This window comes from Calypte anna, chromosome Z, assembly GCF_003957555.1.
Source record: "Calypte anna isolate BGI_N300 chromosome Z, bCalAnn1_v1.p, whole genome shotgun sequence".
Taxonomy (NCBI): domain Eukaryota; kingdom Metazoa; phylum Chordata; class Aves; order Apodiformes; family Trochilidae; genus Calypte; species Calypte anna.
Window position 1 is genome coordinate 14,915,538 of NC_044274.1, and position 24,328 is coordinate 14,939,865.

The 24,328-nt window shown below is 40.9% G+C and overlaps 1 protein-coding gene across 3 annotated transcripts; it reads left to right on the plus strand.

The window, feature by feature from the left end:
* Positions 1-10,205: 10,205 nt before the first annotated feature.
* Positions 10,206-21,146, plus strand: PTGER4 (prostaglandin E receptor 4). Of its 3 annotated transcripts, XM_030467410.1 has the most exons (4): positions 10,206-10,268; positions 10,831-11,149; positions 11,270-11,685; positions 19,281-21,146. In XM_030467410.1, the coding sequence occupies exons 1-4, from the start codon at positions 10,245-10,247 to the stop codon at positions 19,872-19,874; spliced, it is 1,353 nt and encodes a 450-aa protein (XP_030323270.1). In that variant the 5' UTR covers positions 10,206-10,244; the 3' UTR covers positions 19,875-21,146. The 3 variants fall into 3 exon arrangements, with proteins under 3 accessions (XP_030323270.1, XP_030323269.1, XP_030323268.1); XM_030467409.1 differs by having other exon boundaries at positions 10,206-10,349; positions 10,770-11,685; XM_030467408.1 differs by having other exon boundaries at positions 10,831-11,685.
* The last annotated feature ends 3,182 nt before the right edge of the window (positions 21,147-24,328 follow it).

Here is a 24,328-nt window from a genome sequence, read left to right on the forward strand (position 1 = left end):
GCCTAAGCAGCTAAACTTAATGATGTTAATTAACTGAGCACATAGGCACTGCACAGCTCAAAGGTGCAGCAACATGTGCTTTTCTATGTGAGAGTGGTGCCCACTAAGTTAGAGATCCAGAAGCACTGAGAGCATTTACTGTGATTAAACAAAGTCAGGAGGAAACAGAGTGAAATAAAAACTTATGAAGTTAAAAGCAGTGAAGTTCAGAGGGAAAGAAGTGAACAAACAAAACAAGTTTTTCTTCAACTCTACTTCTCCACATGGTCCCATTGTGCTCTTCTGCTCCTTAATTTCCAGCCTTATCACCAAACTTCCCACAATTTGTAAGCCAAACCATCTGTCTTCTTGAAAGCTACCATCTTTTAACAGGCTTAGAGATTATATCCCTTCTCTCATCACGCTAGTAAAATTAACATGATTAACCATTGATCATTAAAATCAAACATTCTATGTGTATATCTCTCTCTGAACATATTAAAATTTAGATTATTTGCAACACATTGTAATTTCCCCTAATTAGGGATGATACTGGGTTAGATGCTCAGCTGTGATACATATCAGTACTTTTCCAAGAAACTCTCTGATTTACATCATAGGAACACATTGCTTGCCTAATTAATATGCATCAGGACAGCATGTAGGAATGCTTTCCACATGGCATACATATCCACAAACTGAGTGATACATCACATACATTCCTTCCAGATCTGAGATGTCAGAGAGGGTGTCCCACAGCACTGCTATACTTGCACCTGTTCAGGTAGGTGTGGTTGAGGCATTACTGCAATAGGCATATTACAAACAGACATCCAGAAAGCAATTAAAAATGAGATAGCATAGACCTTTAAGATCTCCATAGGGTATTATCATCCAACAAGGAACATTGGTCCTTTGCATTGTTTTCATTTTTCTTTCTTGTCAGTGTGTTTAAGGGAGTTTCCCTTAACATAGAAACACTTGGTATAAAACCCGATTATGAAATGGCATTTTTTTCTGAAAACTGCCCAGACACTTACAGGATTAAACAATGCATCATGCAAGTGAAGTCTGTATAGATGGGAAGCACAGAGACAATTAACCATACTAAAACAAACTGTCCTAAAGTGTGATCTTTTACATGACATCTTGGCTGCTTCAATTTTCTTTCTTCCTTCTCAGATTATATAAGGACTGCAGCCACTCTATTTCCTAAATCCATCCTCAAGTTCCTCAATAATTCTTCCAGTTGAAACCAAATACAAAAACCCACAACAATAAAAACAGTTGTGAAGCACTATAGAGACACTGTAGGGCAGCTGACTCTTTTCATGCTCACTAACTCGAAAAAAAATCACGTAATGTTCCTTGGAAATCTTCAGACCTCAGCAAACAACCTTTCTAAAATTAATACAAGGCTCAGCAACACTGCACAAGATATCACAAGCCTGCATGATCACAGGTAATTACTCATCCTCAGTGTGATTTGAGTTTTCATCACAATACCAAAACTGTTACAGCTGCATACAGTAGCTTGTAGCAACTGTTTAGTCAAGAATACCTAGGTTATCTAAATGTCTCATCTGAAACGTGCACACATGTAAAATTCAGCTACAATTTAGAGATATACATTCTGAAATTACACAGAAAAGAGCAGCAGCAATGCCAAGGTATATAAACCTTTATCTTATGAAACGTTAGGATTCTTGTTGACATGTGGAAGTTCAGGCTGTTGCAATCAAAAGGCATGTTTTCAAGTCTAACATTTATAATTACACAAACATTCCCCCACCCTTAATGTCAAACACACTGAATGCCTTTCCGACAGTGAGAGGCTCTCCAGCTGGTGAAGAAAACAGCATCAAGAATTCAATTTTTATATTATTTAAAACTATTATTTATCTACATTTCTAAAGATAATAGAGCTCATTTTTGCTTCAGTCTGTTACTCTGCTGCAGCCAGATGCTAATAATGAATAGCCTATATAAATGCCAATGTATATATGAAGATTCACTTATAAACTGGTAAAAAATATTGCTAAGGTAAATGCATACCTTTAATTAATGGTGCATTGTGTATATCAAAATGCAGTGGTTCAGATTTTATTTATGCTTATTTAAAGTATATTAATTGCTATATATTCTCTACCTGTGGCAAGCTTACAGTCTTAATTAACCAGACATTAGCTTTTTGCAAGCTGCTTACCAGTGAAACAGTATAAAGTTCAAACTAAATACATTAAATCAACTATAAATGGGTCTAACTCCTCCAGATAAGACTATTTCCACTTTGCAAGGCAACAGTCAACTGAGATTGTAAGGGACAGGCAAGTAATGCTGACACTAATGCTTTGTGTGACTAGAAAAGCTGTCCCAGGCTCTTCTGCCTTCTTTGGCTGTCAGGCATTTAGACAACAGAAGCCTTGGATCAGTACTCAGGCCTGGTATTACTGTCTGTAAGTAAGATATGTAACCAAAGGGCCTACCCTCAGAGATTAATTTCCAAGGCTTCTTTTATAATCAGTGGAGAGCACAACATAGATCTTTAACTTATGCATATAAAAGCTTTTCTGTATTCCTTTGATCCTGTAGAATATCAGCTTAAAAGTGTAATCAAGGTAATTGGTTATACCTTTACTGCTCTAAAAACTTTAGTTACATTATTAATCCCTGGTAGTCTGGTGTGGTTTTCTAACCAATAAATAGAAACAATAGAATGCCATTTCTAAAGGCAAATGCAAAACTAGAAGAGGAAAAAAGGTTTTAACAGACAGACACAGATAGATTTGATTTCGATTTGCAGGCCTATCTAACTAAGACAAATATTTATTTTAATAAAGAAGTCCCATATACCACAGGGAAAACTCAGAGTGATCGTTACACCAAGATCAAACTGGGCATGAAATCACTTCCACAGACATGACTAAAACTAACCATGTTCCCAGGTTTCCTAAAGGAGTACTTCTTTTCCCTTTTTAATTTTTATTTCCAGGGGAAACTATACAGATATTCAAAATTAAAATATGCATCATGGTACTGACTAGATAAGGATTCTGGCTAAAGTGATAAATATTAGTTGTTGTTCTGTTATTTACTATTCAGTTAGGTGATTTAACAGTGGCTGTGTTGAAAATTTGTTCTGCCAGCTGCAAATTCCGCAGGGGCCCAAAGTAGCATGAGGTGCAGACTCAAACTTCATTTTATTCTGCTTTCAGATCACAACCTGCCTTTTCTTTCCACAACCAGTGGACCAAACTACTTTTTCTAGGATCTGGGTAGAAACGCAAATATCCACAAGGAGTTGAAATGCTGCTTTGAATGGAAACAGATTCTGAGTAACAGGGCTTCTCTGAATCATGGAAACAAACAAATGTGGATCCAAACAGCTATTCTCTCATCCTTTCAAAGATTAAGTGGCCACTGCACTCCTCATGCTCCCACAATCAGAAGAGCATCTGCTGTACTTCAGAACTGTACAGCCACAGAAGTTTATCAGAAGGACTCCTTCATGACAACTGATTCATAGTAAAATATCAGAGAACAGAACCTGGAAAGTGCATCCCCCTTGCCACCACATACAATCAGTACAACAGCAAGCAGACGTAGGCAGATACTGTCACAACAATCCACAAACATAGATCCTCCTTAACATCAGCTGCAGCAGCAGTGGGTGCATTGGCAGAAAGAAGGGTGAAAGATATCACCACCAGCAGAACTACTCTCAGCTTTGCACCAGGCTCTGAGTGGTGTGTCTCACTACTGCATCTGTGAGATCCTTGCATTAAGGAGCTAAAATAAGCCAAAACTGCATTATTCCAGATGTTAAAGAGTCTTTAAGAAACTCCAAATAAGTCATATGCTCTTCAGCTGGAGCAATTCTAGGCATTCAGCATAAAAAATGTTTTACTTTCTATATTCTTTACTAGCTGACAAATGAAAATCAATAAGCTCTTATGCATTTCAGGCTCCTAAGGGAACTGTTCTCAGCATAAGCAAACTGCAATAATTCTTAAAGGGCAAATGAAGCAGTGGGTAGCAGAACAGAAAACAGGACTACTGCTGAATTTGGCTGCCTTTTCCAGTTCTTAAGAACTGGAACCTAAGAACACACCTTAACTGTACAGCATGTTTCAGCATTGGTAAATCAGATGAGGTCAGTCTGTTTAAGTTAATTTTTATTTCTTATCTCAAATAAAAGGAAATGGGAATCATTACGTTACCTTTCCTTCAACACACCTAGCTTCCTAGAGGATAAACTACCCTCTGCTGGAATAACAGAGAATTTACAGGCAAGAAACTATTTCCTTAAAAACTTCTTACAGACCTTCTTAAAAGCATTCAGCTGCAAATACAGTTCGTCATTGGCTGCAGGCTTCCTAAAGCTGGGGTTTATTCCAGTGATTTTGCAGCCAGTGTCCTCTTAATGAAAGATAACTGGCTTGCCTAATTCATTAGTAATTGCCACCAAACTAGTCTTTTTTCAATAAGCTTAAATAGATTTTTCTAAAAACCAAGTTTTTTATTTACACAGAGTTATCCAACAGCTTGTTGGTTTGTATTCTTTTTCTTGCTCATCAAATCTTTCAGAATGCAAAGTTTAAGGTGATATAATTCACCTCATGCAAGATTTGATTAAATACAGTAGCTATATAGTGTCCAAATCTTTCCAAATAATTGCAATGGCAAGCATTTAGAAAAAAGAATATTTATAAAAAGGCTTATAAAAAGCCCAGCCTCAGCTCATTCCAACAGGCAGTGAAAAAGCCATTGCATTGCACTCCTAATTCTTAATCCATCCTGACAGCTGGAAACACTGTCAAGCCCAGCCCCAGAGTGGGCAGGATGGTACAAGAAGAAACTTCTACTAAACTTTCAGCTGATCATAATTCACATCTAGCTTCAAATCTCATGCCCAAGCCAGCCTTTTGCTGCAGAGAAAGCATACTGTCTCAACATATATTATAACTATATGCATTTCTGCATATATCCCATTTCTGCAGATAGTCCAAGTTCCTTCAGAAGAAAACAGATTTCACCTCAAGATAACGGAGTCTTCTTGCAGGATAGAAATGGAGAACACAGTTTGTGCAGAAGTAGTAAATTTTCCAGAGAAACTTCACTTGATTTTACAAGAAGGTGTTGCCAAAAAAAAAAAAACAAAAATTACAAGGAACAAAGGAATGTTACAAAACCATCTCATGAGTTAAACCACTTCCATGACTGTTAATCTGGCTGCAAAAATCACAGGTCCACTGATTTCATCACAGGTGCCTTTGGTACACAACTTTTAACACTTGATGAAAGTCTCAGCTTTCAAACAGAAATGCATAGCTCCAGTTCTGTCTTCAAAGCTACAAAACAGGACTGTTTAACACACTCCCAGGTCTCCTTTTCACCCCTCAAGAAAAAAATTAGTAAGAAGCCTGCTACTTTGTTGGAATTTCTGGCACACAAATACAACCTCTGGCTACAGACAGGATCCTCAAGAGCCTTCAGTTTTCCCATGGAAACTGCAGAACAGCTAGGCTCAAATAGGACCTGCTGGGTAACTGCTTCGTGTGCACTGCTGGGTTGTTTCTCCTTCCACCACAGCTGTGGTGGATTGATTACTGTGCCTCGTCACAACAAATTGAACCACCACACAAAGCCAAGAGCAGAAAGCTAAAACAATAAAAGAATCTCCAACTACTTTTACTTACAAAATATATTTTCTAGAGATTCCTTTGAAATCAACCCAGCAAATGTTATAAAAACATACTAGATTACTTCAGTGAAGGAGCTACAGCTTCTGCACAAGAAGAGTTTAATTCATAACACAGTTTTCCTGCATAGGATCTGATGTAACAGTCTACTGATGTTACATATCAGGTAAAACCTGATATAGCCAAAATTATTTTAAGGATTCTAAAACAAGAAAACTTTGACAACTAATTATTAGTGCTCTTCTATGAAATCCCTTTTTATGCTGTTGGCCTCCGACAGGCAAGTAAGAACTGCCAAAGCTAATAAGAGTACCAGAAAAAACCAACAGTTTTTGATGAAGCAACAGTTGATGAAGATGGAAAATTTAATCTATAATGCTCTAAAGAAATGGTTTGCAAAAAATAGAAGTATTTTAACTTTCATTCAAACTTCCTAACTGCTAAAATTGAACTACATACTGCTGCACCAACAAATGTGCCAGAGGAAAAAGTCATTCAGTATAATATAAAGATTAACAGCATTGTTGAAACAGGAAAAACCCCCAAACTTCAGTAGTGTGATTGACTAATACAGAACACATGACTGTGGAGTAAATTACAAAGCTGTGTTTTTTGGCATGATAGTGTCCTTTTGGAGTGCAGAGGTGCCTCACATGCTTGTGCACCACCAGATCTATCAGCAGTGGCAGTTCGCAGTTCTCTCCTGAACAGTCATACAGTGAGAAGAGCAGAAGGGAAGACTAACTGCTCTCAACCCCCAGAGAATTTCCCTGCCCAGTAAATCCCCCCATTCATCAAGATGTTTTATCAGGTACAATGGAAATTTGCCACAAGTACTAGTAATATTGCTAGTCATAGTAGTAGTAACCAGAACTCCTAAAACAAATTTTAAACTGTTGATATCTGCAGTGATTTTATATGAAAATATGTGGTCTAGAAAATATTACACTCTTTAAAATACAGTTTTATCTGCTTACAATGCTATTTCTACTGAATAGCCCACTGAATATTCTACAGAACTGAACAGTCTACAGAATAGCCCACTTAATGACACTTTTTCAACTTACTTATTGTATCTTTTTCTTTTTAATGATTAATTAAAGACTATAATGTAACATTTGGTGCAGTCTGTTTCCATCGTTTATTAATAATTATTTTATTTTGGCAGAGAGATCAGTCTAATGTTTCATTTTTTCCTGAAAAATGTTGTGTCAAAAGCATGACTACAGGACAAAAACTAAGAAAAAAAAAAAAAAGTTGATAAACTGCTGAGTACATCAAAAGTGTTACTGAACATCAAATATTTAATGGGACTTTAACATCCATACATTTTTCAGACCTGCAGCATGTGAAGAACAGTCTGAAATTTACAAAATTTTCTCTATATTGTATACCCACTTTTATTGCCTCTGAACACATAGCTCCTCCGGAAGCAAAGCAGGAAAACACCCCTCGATCGGCATGCCTGCATGGAAACTTTGGTGTTAAAATCACAGTTACATACAGCAGAAACACCTTTGTGTAGTTTATTTGTCTGTATTTCAGCTGCCCCTGAGCAGTGCAAGTAAGGTTTTGGAACCATTGGCTGGCTAAAGGATATCAGCTGACAGCTGAGCCATGCTGAATAAATGTAAACCTCTTACCACACCACAGAAGAAGAAAAAAAAATTCAAACATGCTAATTTAAATCTTTCACCAAGTTAGAAATATGACCACAGCTACTTAATTAATCAAGCTCTAGTAGTTGGGTATATTGGCTGTATTGCTATAGTTGGCTGCATTTCAGTGTTGATCTTATAAAAAAATAGCAATGTTAAAATCAGAAAAAGCTTATTCTGAAGCAATTAAAAGCTCATTCTAATGATTTTGTTTGTCCATGGTTTTTAACCTACTGTTTTTAAAGTCAGATGTTTTGTTTTGTTTATTTTTTTAATATCTGATTATCACACCAAAGCTTTCATTTTTTTCTTTGTGATATTTTGACTTCCCACTAAGTAGTTTTCACACAAATGGAAGTCCTTTGATATTTACTCAATGCTATGTGTGACATTGCTGCTATGACATCATGAGTACTCATGTTGCAAGTGGAATTTCTGCAGGTTCTCAGTTCTGCTTTAGGCCTCTCCTTTGTTCTGGAGTTGAGGGTTTTGGTATGATTTTGCTTCTAATCTTGACTGTGAGATCTAGATATCAGAACCACTTGTTCAAAGGGAAATTCCCAGAATTACTGAGTTGTTCTAATAACTCTGGTAGTTTTACAGAATTGGTAGATACAGTAAGCTTGTATGAAACTTCTGTCACAATTCAGTCATTGATTTCTACCATATTCTCTGTAGAACAATTTCACAAAACTGACCTCGCAGTCCTTGTACTCAAAACTATACTTCTACTGCTACTTCATTGACTTTCCTGGCTTTCCTGCATTTTTAATTAATTCCTTAAGTGGATCCATTATAAAATACTTCTTAGAGAATGAAAAATAGCATTCACTCCTTCACATACACACACATCTATACACACCCATGTATAGGACATGAGCACTCTCTACTACAGTTCAAATTTTCTGAAGACACACAATCTGTTACGAGAAGGTCAAAACACCTTGTGAGACTGCATCTGCAGGTAGGAAAAACAGTGAAAAAGAGGCAGCAACAAAAAAGCACAAAGCATTTCATCTGCTCTCAGTCATTAAAAACCTTTGTACCACTTCAGGGAAGAAAAGTGATCCTTTTTCCATACTAGTAATGACTGCTGCACCCGCTTTACTCCCACCTATATCCTCTAGTACCTGAGCACTCCTGAGTGTGTAGAAAGAGAGCACTGAGAAAGCATTTAAACTGCCTGAATTCAGAGTCTGTTCTGTACCTGGGTTAGCTTTCCTGGAATAGCTAGAACTGTTAAAAAGAAAAGAAAAAGTAACTTTGTGCTATGCTTTCCTCTGAAAGTATTTTAAAGTTTCTGATGTTTTTTTACAATTAGGCAAACCTAACTGAGCAACCGAAATTCCCACCTGTAGCTTTGTGTTTCTGACAGAATGATCTTCCAGTTTTGTGAAAGATAAAGAACTGTCAATACTAGCAAAACTTTAAAAAAAGTCTGTATATTTTCTCTGAGCATATCGAACAGCCACCACCATAATTTAGCTTTGCACACATAATTTCAGCACCAACTATTTTGCCTAAAAGTGAATTTTACTTTTCAAAGCAGCTAGATAACAACACTAAAAAACTGATAATTTTTTTTAATTGCCTTTTTCTTCCTGTTTATCCAGCATTGAAAATGGAAAGTTTTGGTTCTCTTTCCCATATTACATGCTTGGTGTCTCTCATACATTTTGTTCTGTCAGTAATTCTATTGTCTGTATGCTAGGATATTACTGTGACTTTACCGATTGCTATTAAGTCCGCAAGCATCACTTCCCCAGGCTTGAAAAATGAGGAGTGGAAGAGGGCAGTAAAACTGAAAAAAGATGAGGCTTTTCTAATACATTTTACCTTTATGTCAGAGGGTCTTGTAAGGATATAAAGGTCATGCTTAGGGATACAGATTTTGTGTCACTGGTAGCAACAGGGGACACCTGCTTGAGAACAGGCAGTAGATCAGCAGGATCTGGGAGTCCAATACAGTACAACGATGTGAAGTTTCATCCCTCACCCAACAGCACTAGCTCGGGTCAACAGTCCTTTCCCCACCAGCAGAAACAGCCATGTGTGTACCTGTTGTGTTGGTAGGTTTGGGGGGACATTTCAGGACCAGAGACTACACCAGTACCACTGCCTGGTGTCCACACAGGCTTCGATCGCATAAAAGTGACAGCTTACCGTCAAAACAAAGAAAGTTCTTGAAACAAACGTGGGAACACTTCCCTCGAACCTACACGCACGTTTCCTGTGTTCAGCAACCCCACTAAGAGAAGGCAGACACAGGCCGGGCAGCAGCAGACCTTCTCTTCAGCACCGGGAGGCACGGGTCGTGATCGCCTGATGCAAAGCGCCCGCTGCCAGCTGTCGCGCTGTGCTATCACCTGGCTCTACCTGTCCTTATCTTAGTGATAAGCGGCTCGGCCGCTGTCTCTGCTATCCGCAGTGTGGAAGGCTCCGGTGCAGCACCCCTGTCCTGCCCTAGGGCATGGGTATGACAGGAGCTCACTCCCAGCGAGGCCCGGACCCCGCGCTCCCATCCACTACAGACAAGGGACGGGCCGAGGTTGGCAAACGAGGTCTCCTGGCGGCGGGGGAGCAGACGGCCAAGCGGGGGTTGCGCGGCCAGGTGACGCGGCACGGCGGGACCCCCCGTCCCCTCACACACTTGCCCCACCACCGCCAAGGGCCGCACCCCCCGCCTGGTCCCGCAGGCAGCCCCGGGCGGAGTTGCCCGCGCCCGGCCCCACGCAACCTGCCCTCCCCGGCGCGGCCAATGGGGCGAGAGGGCGGGGAGGAGCGGCGGGAGCTGCCCGGGCCGCCTCCGCCCTCCGCGGCGAAACTCGGCGGGAGCGCGGCGAGGAGTTAGACGGAGCCAGCGCCCCAGACCGCACCGTACCGCCGCGCCGGCCGGCGGGAGGGGATGAGCGGCGGCTATCGCGCTCCGGTACATTGCCGCGCCGCCCCCGGGGATACCTGGAGCCGCCACCAGCCCTCCCACCGCCGCGCTGAGCCATACCCGGCGTAGGTGCGAGAGGAGGTGAGGCGGGTGCACTGCGCTCCGCTCCGCGTTCGGGCCGCCCCGATCCCCCTCCGGGCAGGGCGGAGGAGCGCTGCGGTCTGCGGGGAGAGCAGCGGCAGGAAGAGGCAGACTCGGCTCCTCGGGCTGCGGCCGGCCGCTGCCGGACGGAGCCTCGCTTCGGCTCTTTTTGCGACTTCTATAACAAAAATATACCACTTTTTTTCCCCTTGTTTTCTTTCCCGTTGTTGTTTTTTTTTTTTCCGTTTTTCTTCTTTTCCTGGTTTTTTTCCCCTTTTTTCCCCCTTGTTTTTGTTTTCCTTTGTTTTTTTTTTCTTGGTTTTATTTGTTTGTTTCTTTGCTTTGTTTTGCTTGCTTGTTTTTGGTTTTTTCCCTTATCCCTTACTTGAATATTTATTTTCACGCTAGGGTACCTTCTCCTTTCTCTTACTCTGCCTTTCTTTTCCAAACTGCTCTTACCTTCATTCAGTTCCCCAACAGCAGCGTGGGCACCATGTCCTTCGACCCCACCATCCTGACACCTGCAAACAGCTCTGCCAATGGGACCACCAGTGGGGCCGCGGGCGGGAAGTCCGTCACCATCCCCACTGTCATGTTCATCTTCGGTGTGGTGGGCAACCTCATAGCCATCGTGGTTCTCTGCAAGTCCAGGAAGGAGCAGAAGGAGACCACTTTCTACACCCTGGTCTGTGGACTGGCAGTCACTGATCTCTTGGGGACCTGCCTGGTGAGTCCAGTCACCATTGCCACATATTTACAGAACCGCTGGCCAGGAGGACAAGAACTATGTGAGTACAGCTCCTTCATCCTTCTCTTCTTTGGACTTTCTGGCCTCAGCATTATCTGTGCCATGTCTATAGAGAGGTACCTGGCCATCAACCATGCCTATTTCTACAACCATTATGTAGACAAGAAGCTGGCAGGGCTCACGCTGTTTGCCATCTATGCGTCCAACGTGCTGTTCTGTGCCCTCCCCAGCATGGGACTCGGCAGATCCACCTTGCAGTTCCCTGAAACTTGGTGTTTCATAGACTGGCGCACAACAGAAGCCACCCATGCAGCATATTCCTACATGTATGCCGGCTTCAGCTCCTTTCTGATTATGGTCACTGTGATCTGCAACATCCTGGTGTGCGTAGCTCTCATTCGCATGCACCGCCAGTTCATGCGACGCATGTCCTTGGGAACAGACACCACCTCTAGCCGTTTATCAGACTTTCGCAGGCGCCGGAGCTTCCGTCGAATGGCTGGAGCAGAGATCCAGATGGTTATTCTGCTCATTGCCACTTCCCTGGTGGTGGTCATCTGCTCCATTCCTTTGGTGGTGAGTAACGTTGTACAACCCTTCTTCTTTTCCATCACCCACACCACTGAGTCTTGTCTCCTACTAGTCTATGCTTGTGGGGCAGACTCCTGTTTAGCTGGTGCTGCAAACTGTTATAATAACTTAAAGGCTATTAACATACATGTGTGGTGATAGGAAGTTCTATCAATTTATATTTAGAAGAAAAGAAGCACACCTATCCCAAATCCCGGGCTCCTCTGATTTCTTAAAACACAGTGCCAATTCCCAATAAATTTTCCACTGTTCGTCTGGAATCCACACAGTAGAAGTCTTGCTGAGAGGTAAAGGCACTTTAAAGTTCAGTTCCAAAATTAATTTGTGATGAGTGAGGTTTGGGTCTGAACTGTGTTTCTGTATGTTTATTGTGTTTAAAAAATGTGCTCCCTGCTCTTGAAGGGCACAGAGGTTCTTGATGTTCAGAAGGAAGAGAGAGCTCAGTTCACTTGGCACCAGAAAAGTGCAGTGCTTCACACTGAGCTTCCCCCCTCTGAGGGATTCGTCTACCATGTCTGAGGTAATCCCCACACTCTTAAATCCCTCCAGCAGCTCCCCACTGTGAGAGCTGTAAACTCAGGGGAACCACCCAGTGGTGCAATTGTCAGTTACATGAGAGTTGGAGGAATCTGGCCCACATAACCTAGGGATCATACTAAAAAGACAGGCAACATAACCACAAACCATTTGCTAATTTTCTGAAATGGCTGATACAATTATTGTAATTGAATTGAACATGCAGGATTTTCTATAGGATTTCTATTCTAAGTCTTTCCTCCAAAGAAAAAAAAAAAAAAAACAACAACCCAGACCCACCAACTGGAGGCTTAGCTCTCACTTGCCACCCACTGTAATAAAAGTTGGCAAACTTCTGTCGCTCTCTGGTTCAGAGGCATAAAACAAACAGTTGGCTTGCATTATTTGCCACCTTCCAACATACAGCCCAGGAAGCCAAGCACTAGTTTTCAGACAGAAAGTGTTTTTAGATGCATTGTTTTAAGGGGGTTGTCAGCAGGGTGATCCCTCTGTGGTAGAGGGGCTAGAATGTGCGTCAATACTGCTGCCCAGATGGAGATGCAAAGCAAATAGCATATACCATGGCAAAGGAGGTTAGAGAAGTACATGTGAACAGGACTTTGGAGGTTAGGGAATCTGTCCCTCTGCATCACAGGAGCTGTAATTGCAAGGGTCAGGCCAGTTTTGCCACATTACTAACATAAACAGGAGCCAGTGAAGTGTGGCTCTGCTGTCGCCAAAGTCTGTCCTTTAGTGCTGTCACTTTGTGTTGCACCGTGGTGTGACCGAGCATAGTGCTGCATGTTCATTGCTTGACATCTGAAGGAAGCTGAGAGGTGCTGCCTGAGCTGCAGGCAGGGTGGCTTTGGGGGTGCACGTGCCTTAGATGAAAGAACCGAACTGTGCGCAGCCCGCCCCAAGTCCAGCTCCAGAGACTGTGGGGTAAGTGGCACCAGCAGACATCAGGTCACGGAGCAGCCAAAAGCCCAACATAGCAAGGACTGACAGTACTTAATGTGATTAAACTGTCATCATAGCAGTTACTGCACATAATAATACCGTATTCTACAAAGAGATGCTGGTAAATGCAGAGAATGCGCTCTGGGATTGAAATACTGTCTTGTAACATGATACAGGATATCAGCTGATGGAGTTCAGTGAGGTTTATAAAAAAGCCAAACCTTAACCTGTTGGAGAAACAGCTAAGGAAAGGCTTAGAAGGATGAAGGTAAACTGCAAAATGAAATTGTCCATATGGAGGTAGTCAGTCTTTTACAGAATATAAAAAGAAAAAACAAAATCAGGAGTGAGAGGCTACCAGAAAGGGATCTGGATTGTTGACAGTTAAATTAACAGAATTGGGTGTGGCAAAAAGTTTGTTATTTAAACAGTAGCTAGTGAAGAACTTATATATGGCAGAAGCTATTTGTGAAAGCACAGGTGATGAAGTTGGATAGCACTCTCAGACCTTGATTTCATTACTTTAAAAGGCAGTATTACTTTGGGAGTGTTCACAGAAGTTAGCTTTTCCCTGCTAAAGCAGCACATCTTTTCTCTATCTAAAGTTAGATAAGACACTGTCATTTCACTTAAATGTTTGACTAAGAAAAAAAAAGGAAGCTTTCTTTTAAAAAGCCAGCACAACCACAGATGTACACATCATCAGACTGTTCTCTGTGATTAAATTTCTTCACTAGTAAGTAGAGTTTACAAGTCATTTGCCTCCCACTGTGGGAATAAGCTATAGCCATATCTGCTTTTTTTGTGCCATATAGAGCCTTTATGCTATAAATCCCTGTAAAAAGCCACTAGCACAGACAGGTAAATAACTAATCCTGACATTTTCATGACTTGGAGGAATTTTAGGGAGCCCTCACTGAGCGAGAGGCTTTAACAGGACAGCCCGGCAGACATCAAGCACATGAAAGTGGTGGCAGCATCATGATTCAGATGCAGAAAGCTGGCTCAGAGGGGTGCTTTGTGGGAAACTGAAGTTTCCCGATGAGCTGATTCCTACTGATGATTTCAGCTGAATAAACCATCACTTAACTGGAAGCAAAGCAATATCTGAAAGAGAGACCTAGCCCTCTAATATTTTAGAGTTCATATTTTCACAACATAGTGAAACAGCAGACAGAGACAATTCAGCAAGCTGCCTTTATTATGGTTTGACAAAAATTTTCAAGTCTCAAAATATTAAACAGCCCTGGAATAAAAAGCAAAGGCTTGTCTTGATTTAAACAGTGGTTAAAGAACAGCAAGATGAGTCACAGAGAACAGCAGTTTTTAATAATGGGATGCTCCAGGACTCATTTCACAAGTCGGGTTGTTTAGTTTCTTAATGATTTATTTGTAAAATCACCAAAATCTTACAGTGCTAAAGTACTAGAACAAAATCAGAATGGATTATCTAAAGCAGAGAATGAACCTGACGATACTGATGGCTGATCAAATTTATTAAGGAAAGAAACACTGAATGAAAAACATTAGTGAAAGAAACTTTATATAAAACGTGGTATGTTCTTCATTTGCAGAAAGTGTTATGAAAGCCATGAAGAAGAATATGACAATAGTTTAAGAATGAAATGAGGAAAATACATAAATTATGTGTTTACTGTTGTCTGCACTCCACACTGGTTATCTCATCTTTTAAAATATTGTAAATTGTTAGAAAATGTATTTGGATGGAGATAAAGTAGAGACTAAGTTATATTAGGAGACATTTTGCTAAGAATAGAGTTGAAATCATTATCTGGCCTTTAAAAAAAATCAAGAATAAATGGGTATACACTAGGCAAAGTCTGTAATTCACTCAGCAGTCTGTCAGATACTGTCAGATCTGCTGACAGTAGTGATCTTTCACTTATCCTGGCCACTTAGATTACAGTGAAGTAAAAATAAAATGAAGTGTTTCAATGTGATTGACTGCATGAAATAAGGAGCTTATAACTTGATGCTTTATTGATCTAAAAGTTTGGAATTTCTTTTGGCTTGTTTTTTTTTTCAACTTTTTAATGATCAGGGATTGTCCACAGGCAACAGCAATGTAGCAGGCATGATTTTTTAGCAATGGAGTAGACACCAAGCCTTTCAAGGGCAAAGGTTATTGGCTTGTAGAGCTGAAAAACTTGTTCCTGCTTACTACCACATGGGTTTTAAATTTATCCTATCGGTATGTGGGGAGATTTTGAGGGCAGGTGGAAGCTATGAAGACAATTACCAGTGTGACTGTAATGATACAAGTCATTTCACAGTACTTCATAGGATTAGAAATCATGACTTGCGTCTGTAGCTACTAAAAAGGAAAAGCAGCACAAAGGACTCTGATCCAAATACCTATCACTGAGCATAAACTCAACATACCTTGGAGCTGTTCGCTTCTTAATAAAATTGCAAACAAACTGCTAGTATTTAGAAATACGTAATACATATCTTAGAAGATATGTTGCGGGAATTCTACAGCTACAATGCTAACATAGATAATTCATTCTTTTGAGATTTGAATTGCTCTAGTTCTCTTCTTTCTTTAATTAGAATTTCAAATTGCACAAACTCCAGCATCAGGTTATCCAGTTTAGCGGTGGATTCCACTTCCTTGGCACATACTTAGAAGCTGCAAAACAATATGCTTTATCATGCTACATCCTTCAGCAGAAGACTTGAAGGATGTATTTCTTGCTGTTCTTGTAGGTGATACAATAATCAATGGTGTTTCACCAGCATGTAAAGAAATTATAAAACTGGCATTCCAATGCAAATTAATTTTTAAATTACTATGATTAAAATGTAATCCCACCAATAGCTCTTAATTGATAGACACATTAGACCTTCAGGGGGCCTTCTAATAAAACACACGAGACCATTCTAGGAAGTAGAAACAGTTTTGTACAGTTTCCACTAATAGGTCCATTTTATGTATCTTCATCCTGTATGCAGTGTACCGGTAAAAAGGAAAAATCTACAGAGATAACAAAGCAAGCTGTGCTGTGCAATTAGCAGTTGTCCTTTTCAGTCACAGAGTCAGCATTTAAAGACATTTTTGTCTTTCCATAAAGTCTTCCAGGTAGACGGAGAAATGTGAAACAGGTACCTCAGTTTCATAGGCTGCTTATCAAAAGAACAATCCCGCTATTAAACCACTGATGTGTAACTATAGCTCCAAGTTTGAAAAAAAAAAAAAAAAGTCAGTCTCCAGAGTTGGACTGTGTACTTCTTCAGCTATCTTCAAAGAGTGCCTTCTGGTTCTGTGATCTGGATGAATTTATCAGCAAATGTTCCTCCCTGTCACACCTCTGATATTCCCGGTATCTGACTGCGTGTAGCTGTATGAGCTGCTGGAAAGCCTCCACTCCTACAGCGCTGTCCTTTGGACCCTTGGCTCTCAGGGCATATATTTATCCAGCCATCAACTCATCAAATATATAGACCAGCATAAAGAAACATTGTTATGACAGGTTAAGTCCTGTGGGGAAATTTGACTTTTGGCTGTTCATATATTTTACTTTTGTATACTTCCATATTTGACCTCTTGACAATGTCATGTCAACTCATTTTTCAGCCTTCCAGGTTCAGGAATCCCAACTGCCTTTCAGGTTCTGTGTGGGTGTCACGAACAGCAGCTTTACTTGCACATGCTCATAACTCGAGTCACAGAACTTTTCCTCACCTGCAAACTTAACCCATCGTTTCCCGTTTCAATTCATTACTCTCCTCTGAGATACAGGTGGTACCTTGACTTTCGTACAGGGTGCTATGACCGTGGGGCATCCGTGTGAGGGCTGACAACGGGATGTCCGTTCGGGATGCCGTGGGACGTCCGTGGAGGTGGCCGTGACTGTGGGACATCCGTGCCACCTAGTGGTGCCCTCAGGGAAAGCGTTCTCGAGTCAGTTATCACTCCCACCATCCTCCCTCACTCCTAGTAAATGGCGAGAGATTTTTAATTAAGGGCATTTTTTAAGGAATCATCAAGAAAAATAGTCAAATTGTAGGTAGTTAAAATTTTTGGCTTCTGGAGGGGCTGGTCTGTCAGACAGTGATACTTGGAAGTGTGTATGTCGCTAATGGATATTGAATAGGAGGCTAATATAAAATAAATAATTAAAAAAATTAGAATCAAAGAATCTGCTGAGTTGGAAAGGACACATGAGGATCATCAAGTCCAACTCCTGTCCCTGTGCAGGGCAGCCCCAGAATCACACCATGTGCCTGAGAGTGTCATCCAAATGCTTCTTGAGCTCAGGCAGGCTTGGTACTGTGACCACTGCCCTGGGGAGCTCGTTCCACAGCTGCAACTGCCCTCTGGGTGAAAAACCTTTTCCTAACATCTAACCTAACCCTCTCCTGATTCAGCTGCCTGTGGAATCATACTCTAAAGCAAGTCAAGCTTAGTAAAATAAAAATGCTGAAATAAAACCCTCTGAAGTACTTGAATTGCATGTTTGGCTTAAAAGAAAAATAAAGTAAATAAATCAGTTGTCAGAAAGACACATACAGTATTAGAAATCCCTAGAAGAGTAACTGGTAATAAGGCTTGGTTATTCCTGTATAAGTTCAAGATTTCACATATTTTGAATTCTGTGAGCGGGTTTTGTTACCCATAAACCTAGATAAAAATACTAAGACAGAAAATATCAGCAATTATTGATTTGACAGTAATTTTGAGAGAGACTGTATGCATAGGATTTCCAAAGAGGTACTGTGCATTATTTTAAATACACCTCATGGACAGCACATGGAGCTCAGCAACTGCTTTCTGACAAGCTGAATGCCACCACATTGCCCTGCTGCAGGAAAATTTCTCCAAATTGATTTTTTTTTTTTTTTACCAGATTTGTCTTGACACACAGAACTTCTAATAAAAAATACTTAAGAGGTCTGTTCTTGACTGCCTTCTCATCAATAACGTTCAACTAGCTCGGCAAGGCTTGATTATTTTTTGGAATCAAAGGCCATGATTTAAAAAACCCTTGATAATTATGCTACTGGATCAAAATAAGAAGACAATAAAGGGATTTATTATGACTCACCTTAAGGAATTGGAAAAAACCAATATCACAGGCTCTTCTAGCCCTTTCTGTAATTGGACACTGTGTATGCCTTGCTAAAATGGAGAGCAGCTATGTGAGACTGATCAGCATAACAAAATCGTATGTTTTCATCCTCCTTAGTGACATCGAAAACATGGCAATTGATTTCAAAGAATTGAACTGTGCATTATTCACAGTAGTATTTATAAAAGTAGCTGCTAACCAGGATAGGGGAGCAGTTACTGGTGTTACCTTGGATTCAAAGGAAGAACCTGAATGAGGGATTTCTGTGTAGAAGATAAGGACCTAATTAGTTTTAAATTTTATGCATGATAAACTAAAATTGCTATTTAATATAAACCTAATGCAGCTGCTCAACACCTTAAATTCTTGAATAATTCAGCAATATTATTGTGGTTTTGTAAGCAGGACCAAAATGCTGGCTCATGTAGGAGAGCACTCTGGTCCAGTGTTGCAGTCTTAACCTATTGGAAGACTCCTGGCTGGGGGACCTGTCCTTTTTTGGTTTTTCTTCTTTTTTTTTTTTTTTTAATTTTTTTCCCAAATCATGTTGCAACAAGCAACAGATGGCAGCAAATGCATTTCTAAACTTGGGAATCAACAGCTCTGGACTTGTTTCCAGAATTAAGTGTATTTGAATTATAATCTGTGTTCTGGCTTGGTTCTAAAAAAACAATTATTAGATCTTTGCTAGAGGAACAGGTAGTCCAGATCTCCTCAGTCAGATCTCTTTGCGGACAGTGTAAGACTCAAGGAGGGAAAGGAGACAAACAGCCATTCCTTCCTTGCTGATAACAAAGGTGGCCAATTTACAGCAGATAAAACTCTCTGATTTTTTTTGCGTTTTCCAAAAGTAAATCCATGGCTGCCAATCTGAGATCTGTGACTTTGCCACCCTCCTCTCTTGTTGAAGCTTGCAGTTACAAACCTGGATCTCTGCTTTGAAACGCAAACTTTGATTTCTTGATGGATTTGTATAATTGTGTCTTTCTCCTCCCCTATCTCCTTGGGTAGGTCCGTGTCTTTGTGAACCAGCTGTACCAGCCAGCGCAAGTGGAGGATCCAAAGCAAAACCCTGACCTGCAAGCCATCCGCATTGCCTCGGTGAACCCCATTTTGGATCCATGGATCTACATCCTGCTCCGCAAAACCGTGCTCAGCAAAGCCATTGAGAAAATCAAATGCCTCTTCTGCCGCATCGGAGGGGCTCGGAGGCAGCACTCGGGGGCCAATTTCAACTGCGTGGACGGCCACAGGACCTCCTCTGCCATGTCAAGTCAGTCACCCTCCTTCATCTCCCGTGAGCTGAGGGAGATCAGCAGCACCTCACAAACCCTGCTCTATCCTCCAGAGTTGAGTGAGAGCAGTACCGGGGGGCGCGTGCTGCTGCCCGGCCCCGGTGCCAGCTTGGCTCAGACTGACACCACATCCGTAAGGACACAGCGTAGCTCTGAGACCTCAGACTCCTCACAGGGGCAGGACTCTGAGAGCATCTCCCTGGTGAATGAGATTAGGTCTGGTGGCAGGGCCAGCTCTACATCCAAGGGCAGTCCTCTCCAGGTCACCTTCCCTACAGAGACATTGAATTTATCAGAAAAATGTATATAGATAGCTATGAAAGGCATCAACCTTTGGGGATACTTCCTGGTACATTGGAAAAAACTGGTGCAATAGATAGGTGTTCTGTGTATTCAAGGGGAGAGGGGTTCAGCTGTGCTCCAAAGGGCTATTTTTTGCTTGTTTTGTGATGGGTACATTTATTTTAGACTACTGAGGACTGTGTACAACTGACACTGCTCTTGGGGATATTTACATCAAAAATGGTACAAGGCAGGTCTATTGGGACTGGAAACATGAGCTGCCTTGTCTTGTTCTAGGACACAGGATAGCTACTGGGCCTCTGGAAATAGAAAGACCCACCATTTCATGTTTTCTTTCTTTCACTTTCCACATCTGGTAGAACTGTTTTATCTCCCCATGGTTGCTCAGCTATCAAGAGGTGTAGCTTTTGGTACCAGAGCTGAATGTGAGGCAGCTGCTACGAATGGACAGAGCTACTCTGAGAGCTGCCTGGGGAAGGGTTTTAAAGTGTCTCATTAAAGCATGAAAATGTGAATTTTTACCATTGTATATATATCAGGATTCAAAATATTGAAAAGTCTATTCTTCTCTGTGAGAAGGTTTTTTGTTAATACAAGGTATATAGAAATGATTGCCAGCTTCCTCTTCCCCCAGAATTTCCTGCTGATAAGATATTCTTGGTTTTAGATTTGTTGCCTATGCTAGATTCACAGCTGATGAGGTAATTCTCTAGGTGAGAATACATATGCACTTTCTGAGTGAAATGGGAATATGTATGCTTATTAAGAGAGAAAAAGAAAACATGTACTTTCAGTTAAAAATACTCATTTTCAGTATATGTAGATACTAAAAAGACAGATTTTATTTATGTGCTGAGAATGTAACATGTCTGCACCTCTCTGAGTACTTTGGCCCACGTTCTGCACACACTAAGGCACACACCTAACATCGCCTACCGGAGTTGTCCCTCTGCTGCCAGGGAGGCTCCTTACATGTAGACTTAAGGATATATAGAAGTGTTTTCAATATAAGGGCCGAACTTTCAACCCGTGGTTAATAGTCTTAATATTCACATTAGTCAAAGCATCACTGATGTAATAAAAGGCATTTTTTCATAATGTTTATTATTTTACTTTAAATAGTAAATAGACTTTCATGAGTGTGTAATCTGATACTCCATCAAATAGGTGTACAAAACCATGGAAGACTCTTCATTTAAAAGTATAGGTTATATAGAAACATATACTGGTTTTGCAGCTCTTGGAAATTGTTTGTTCCTAGAGTTTTAATGGCAAACACATCACCAAAAACAGCTGTTAACCACTGGTATAAAGGAGTTTTGTGTTTTATGTCATAAGGGTTAGATCTTGTTCCAGAGACACTGCTCATTAAAATAATGCTGTACAGGTATTTGGAGGATGTTTTGTCGAATACTAAGCATGTTACGCTGCTTGAAGTGTTTTCATGTGAAATGCTTTATTGTAATCTTGAGCCGTATGTTGATATCTTTAAGCAATTGTACTGACCAAAGTAATTTTGGAGATCACAATTAAATGGAAATGTTCTGCTTGATCTCAAAAGTTTATGAGTCTGCCTTCAGTTCCAACTCATCAACCATAACAAGCCTTCCATCTTGGAATGCTTTGCACTCAAATGCTGTCAAAACACATGTTCTGTAAGCCTCCAAAACAGCACAGCTTGATCATCATCATCAAGGGGCAGTCATCTTCAAAAATGTGCCTAAGACCACTGACACAGAAACATGAAAAATCAAGCAAAAGAGTACACTCAATTAAACCTCAAGCTTGCCCTATTACTTGCCTTCAACAGGGGAGCAGTTGAGGTTATTTGCCTTGATACATGACGTTAAATCTCTACTCACAAGTATTTGCACCAAGTGCCACCTTTCCACCAATGAAGCTGGAGAACAGTATTACTTAAGTTACTACTGCAGCTGCAGCTACAGATAAAAGATCTGCCTGAATTCTTTGCAATTAAACCACTTAAGTGTGTTGCTTACTAGTGACCAACAAATAGAATACATTCATCTCATATCACAAGACAGGAAACTACCTGGCAGAGCGGGATGGTGGGACTGCCACCTGTACCAACACTGGACCACACCTCTGTAGCTATCCCAAAGCAGCAGACCAATGTTATGGGTTCTGTACACAATGACAGAATTAAATACTTACAGTGTAGAACAACTATTTAAATAAGGAATGGCTAGGTTTAATTGTTTGGGGTTTTTAAAATTTATTATTTTATTAAACTTATAATTCCTATTTCCCACCAGTAATGATGAGAAATGTGGTCTAGAAAAGCTGAAAGCAAGAACAGACCTTTTTAAATAGCTAACCTACCTTCCCTAAGCAAACGCATACAGTAAGACTGAGGTGTTCCTCTTGCCCACAGCCTTGGTGTGTCAGCAGCAGACTGGACTTAAAGCAGGTATCACCAACACCAACTCCCTCAGTAATGGACTCAGGGATTCCCAGCCAGCCCACAGATAACAAAGTCTCCTGAGCAATGCTGGAATCATCTGCCACAACTCAATGGCAGATAAATGTACAGAAGGGAAGCACAACTGCTACCCAATTGTGAACACAGATGGCTAAAAGGACTGAGCACATGTGCCTTTATTTAGGGTCACAGACTGTAACATCATCTTCACCTGCCTGCCAATCTTGCACGACTTTGGCACTCTCCTCCATGCTGACCACAAAGCCATTATTGAATTCTTCCTCAGCCTTCTTAAGCATAATGAGCCTCATAAAATACAGGTACAAATTTTGCCACAGGGAAGAGGTTACTATCCTGATAGGTATGATGAGTAGTTTCCATATAATCAAAAGGGTTTCCCTCCTCACATATAATAGCTCCCTTCCACTCCCAACCCTCAGAGATCCAATATACACCTGAAACAGACTGTCCTCAACATCTGTATCCACTTTACCCAGCCTTCTGTGTTCACAGAAAATGCACTAATTGGCCATTCCAAAATTTCTCATACCAAAATTACATCTCCCTGATTCCATCCTGCCAGTCCTGTGACTGGCACTGCTACTCCCTCACTTTCAGAAGTCTGTCCTGCCCACACATCCCAGACCACCCCTTCACAGAACCCTTTCCATCCAGGGTAATGCCAAACCTCCCACCCCAATGCCATGCCCCAAACCGCAGCCCTAATGATTTAAGCCTCTGTATTTTGGTATGGATAATCTGCCCTCCACAGGCAGGATGGCAGCTAGTATATGCAGGAGACAATAATTTTTATAGACATTTGTAGATTAATTTGAATCTCTGATCAGTAATATAAAATAGTATTACTATTGGGCCTAGGACTGGGGCATATAGGCTATACTGACAAAGAGCTTGTACCATATGGTTGGGCTATAGGATCCTGTTTTAAATCAAGTTTACATCTGTGCTTTGCAACTAGTGCTGCCTAACCCAAAAGGGTGATATAGGCACAGTGCTTAAGCACTAAAAATCAATGTACTCCTCTGTCTTCTAATGGCACCAAACATCCTCCTAACCATGAAATTTGTTTAGTTCTGCTTCTAGACACAACTGCATATCTATTCTACTCATGGCAGATTTACTACATACCACCAGACCTTTGCACTCCTAAGCCTTGTCTAGACCTTCCACCTGTACCAGATCTGGAAACCAAATGAAGTCTAAATCACCTGCTTTCTGAACCCAGTCAACTCACTCCTCACCTCTAATCCTTCCCCTTGACCCTTTTACCCTCTTTACATGGTTCTAGAGTTGTAGCTCTTAGAACATCAGCCCTCAAAACCAGCCAGCCCATCTGGAAGGATCCAGCTATCATCCATGCTCTTAAGCTTCTCCTGCATCTCAGCTATCCCTGGCTGGAGATGCCACAGGCCAAGGACACCAGTCCTTGGGAACATGATGTTACCTTGATACCAACTTACAATAAGTACTGGGTACCTGCAATCTGTTAATAAACCAAGCCCACATGCTTCTGCTTTCCTGTACCCCATTCTTAATTATACTTATTACACAGCTATTATATGACATCAAAATAAACACCTGCTCTCAGCATTAGCTTTTACCTCCTTCACATTGGTTTTAGGATCTGGGGAACACTTACCTTGTATGGCCAGGTAAGTTTCCATTGCTACTTCTCTCATCTTGAACCCCAAACACCAATAGATATTCCAAGACAAATTTCAGGAACTAGAAATTTTTTCTTCTCCATAACAACTTTTAAAATCCAGTCTCTTATGGTATTATTAAATTAGAGCCACTGTTGTGTTACCTGATCCATACTTGTTTTAATTCTAGCTTTAATTGTAGTATTGTCAAAAAAGATTTATTCTCTCAGTATAATCCATGTTTAGTTTTTTAAGATACCTATCTGCCCTGTTTTATCATTTGAAGTTAGCTGCCAGTCAGTCACCTGCATCTTCCTTTGTAGTCAATGCAAATAATCAGGCACCCTGGGAGGC

What these genes read in the sequence shown, in the direction of transcription:
- PTGER4 (XM_030467408.1), top strand. Translation starts at nt 10,245, where the DNA reads ATGAGCGGCGGCTATCGCGCTCCG. An exon ending in GCGGCGGCTATCGCGCTCCG is followed by an intron (nt 10,269 to 10,830) that starts GTACATTGCCGC and finishes ACCTTCATTCAG; the next exon opens with TTCCCCAACAGCAGCGTGGG. An exon ending in TCTGCTCCATTCCTTTGGTG is followed by an intron (nt 11,686 to 19,280) that starts GTGAGTAACGTT and finishes CTCCTTGGGTAG; the next exon opens with GTCCGTGTCTTTGTGAACCA.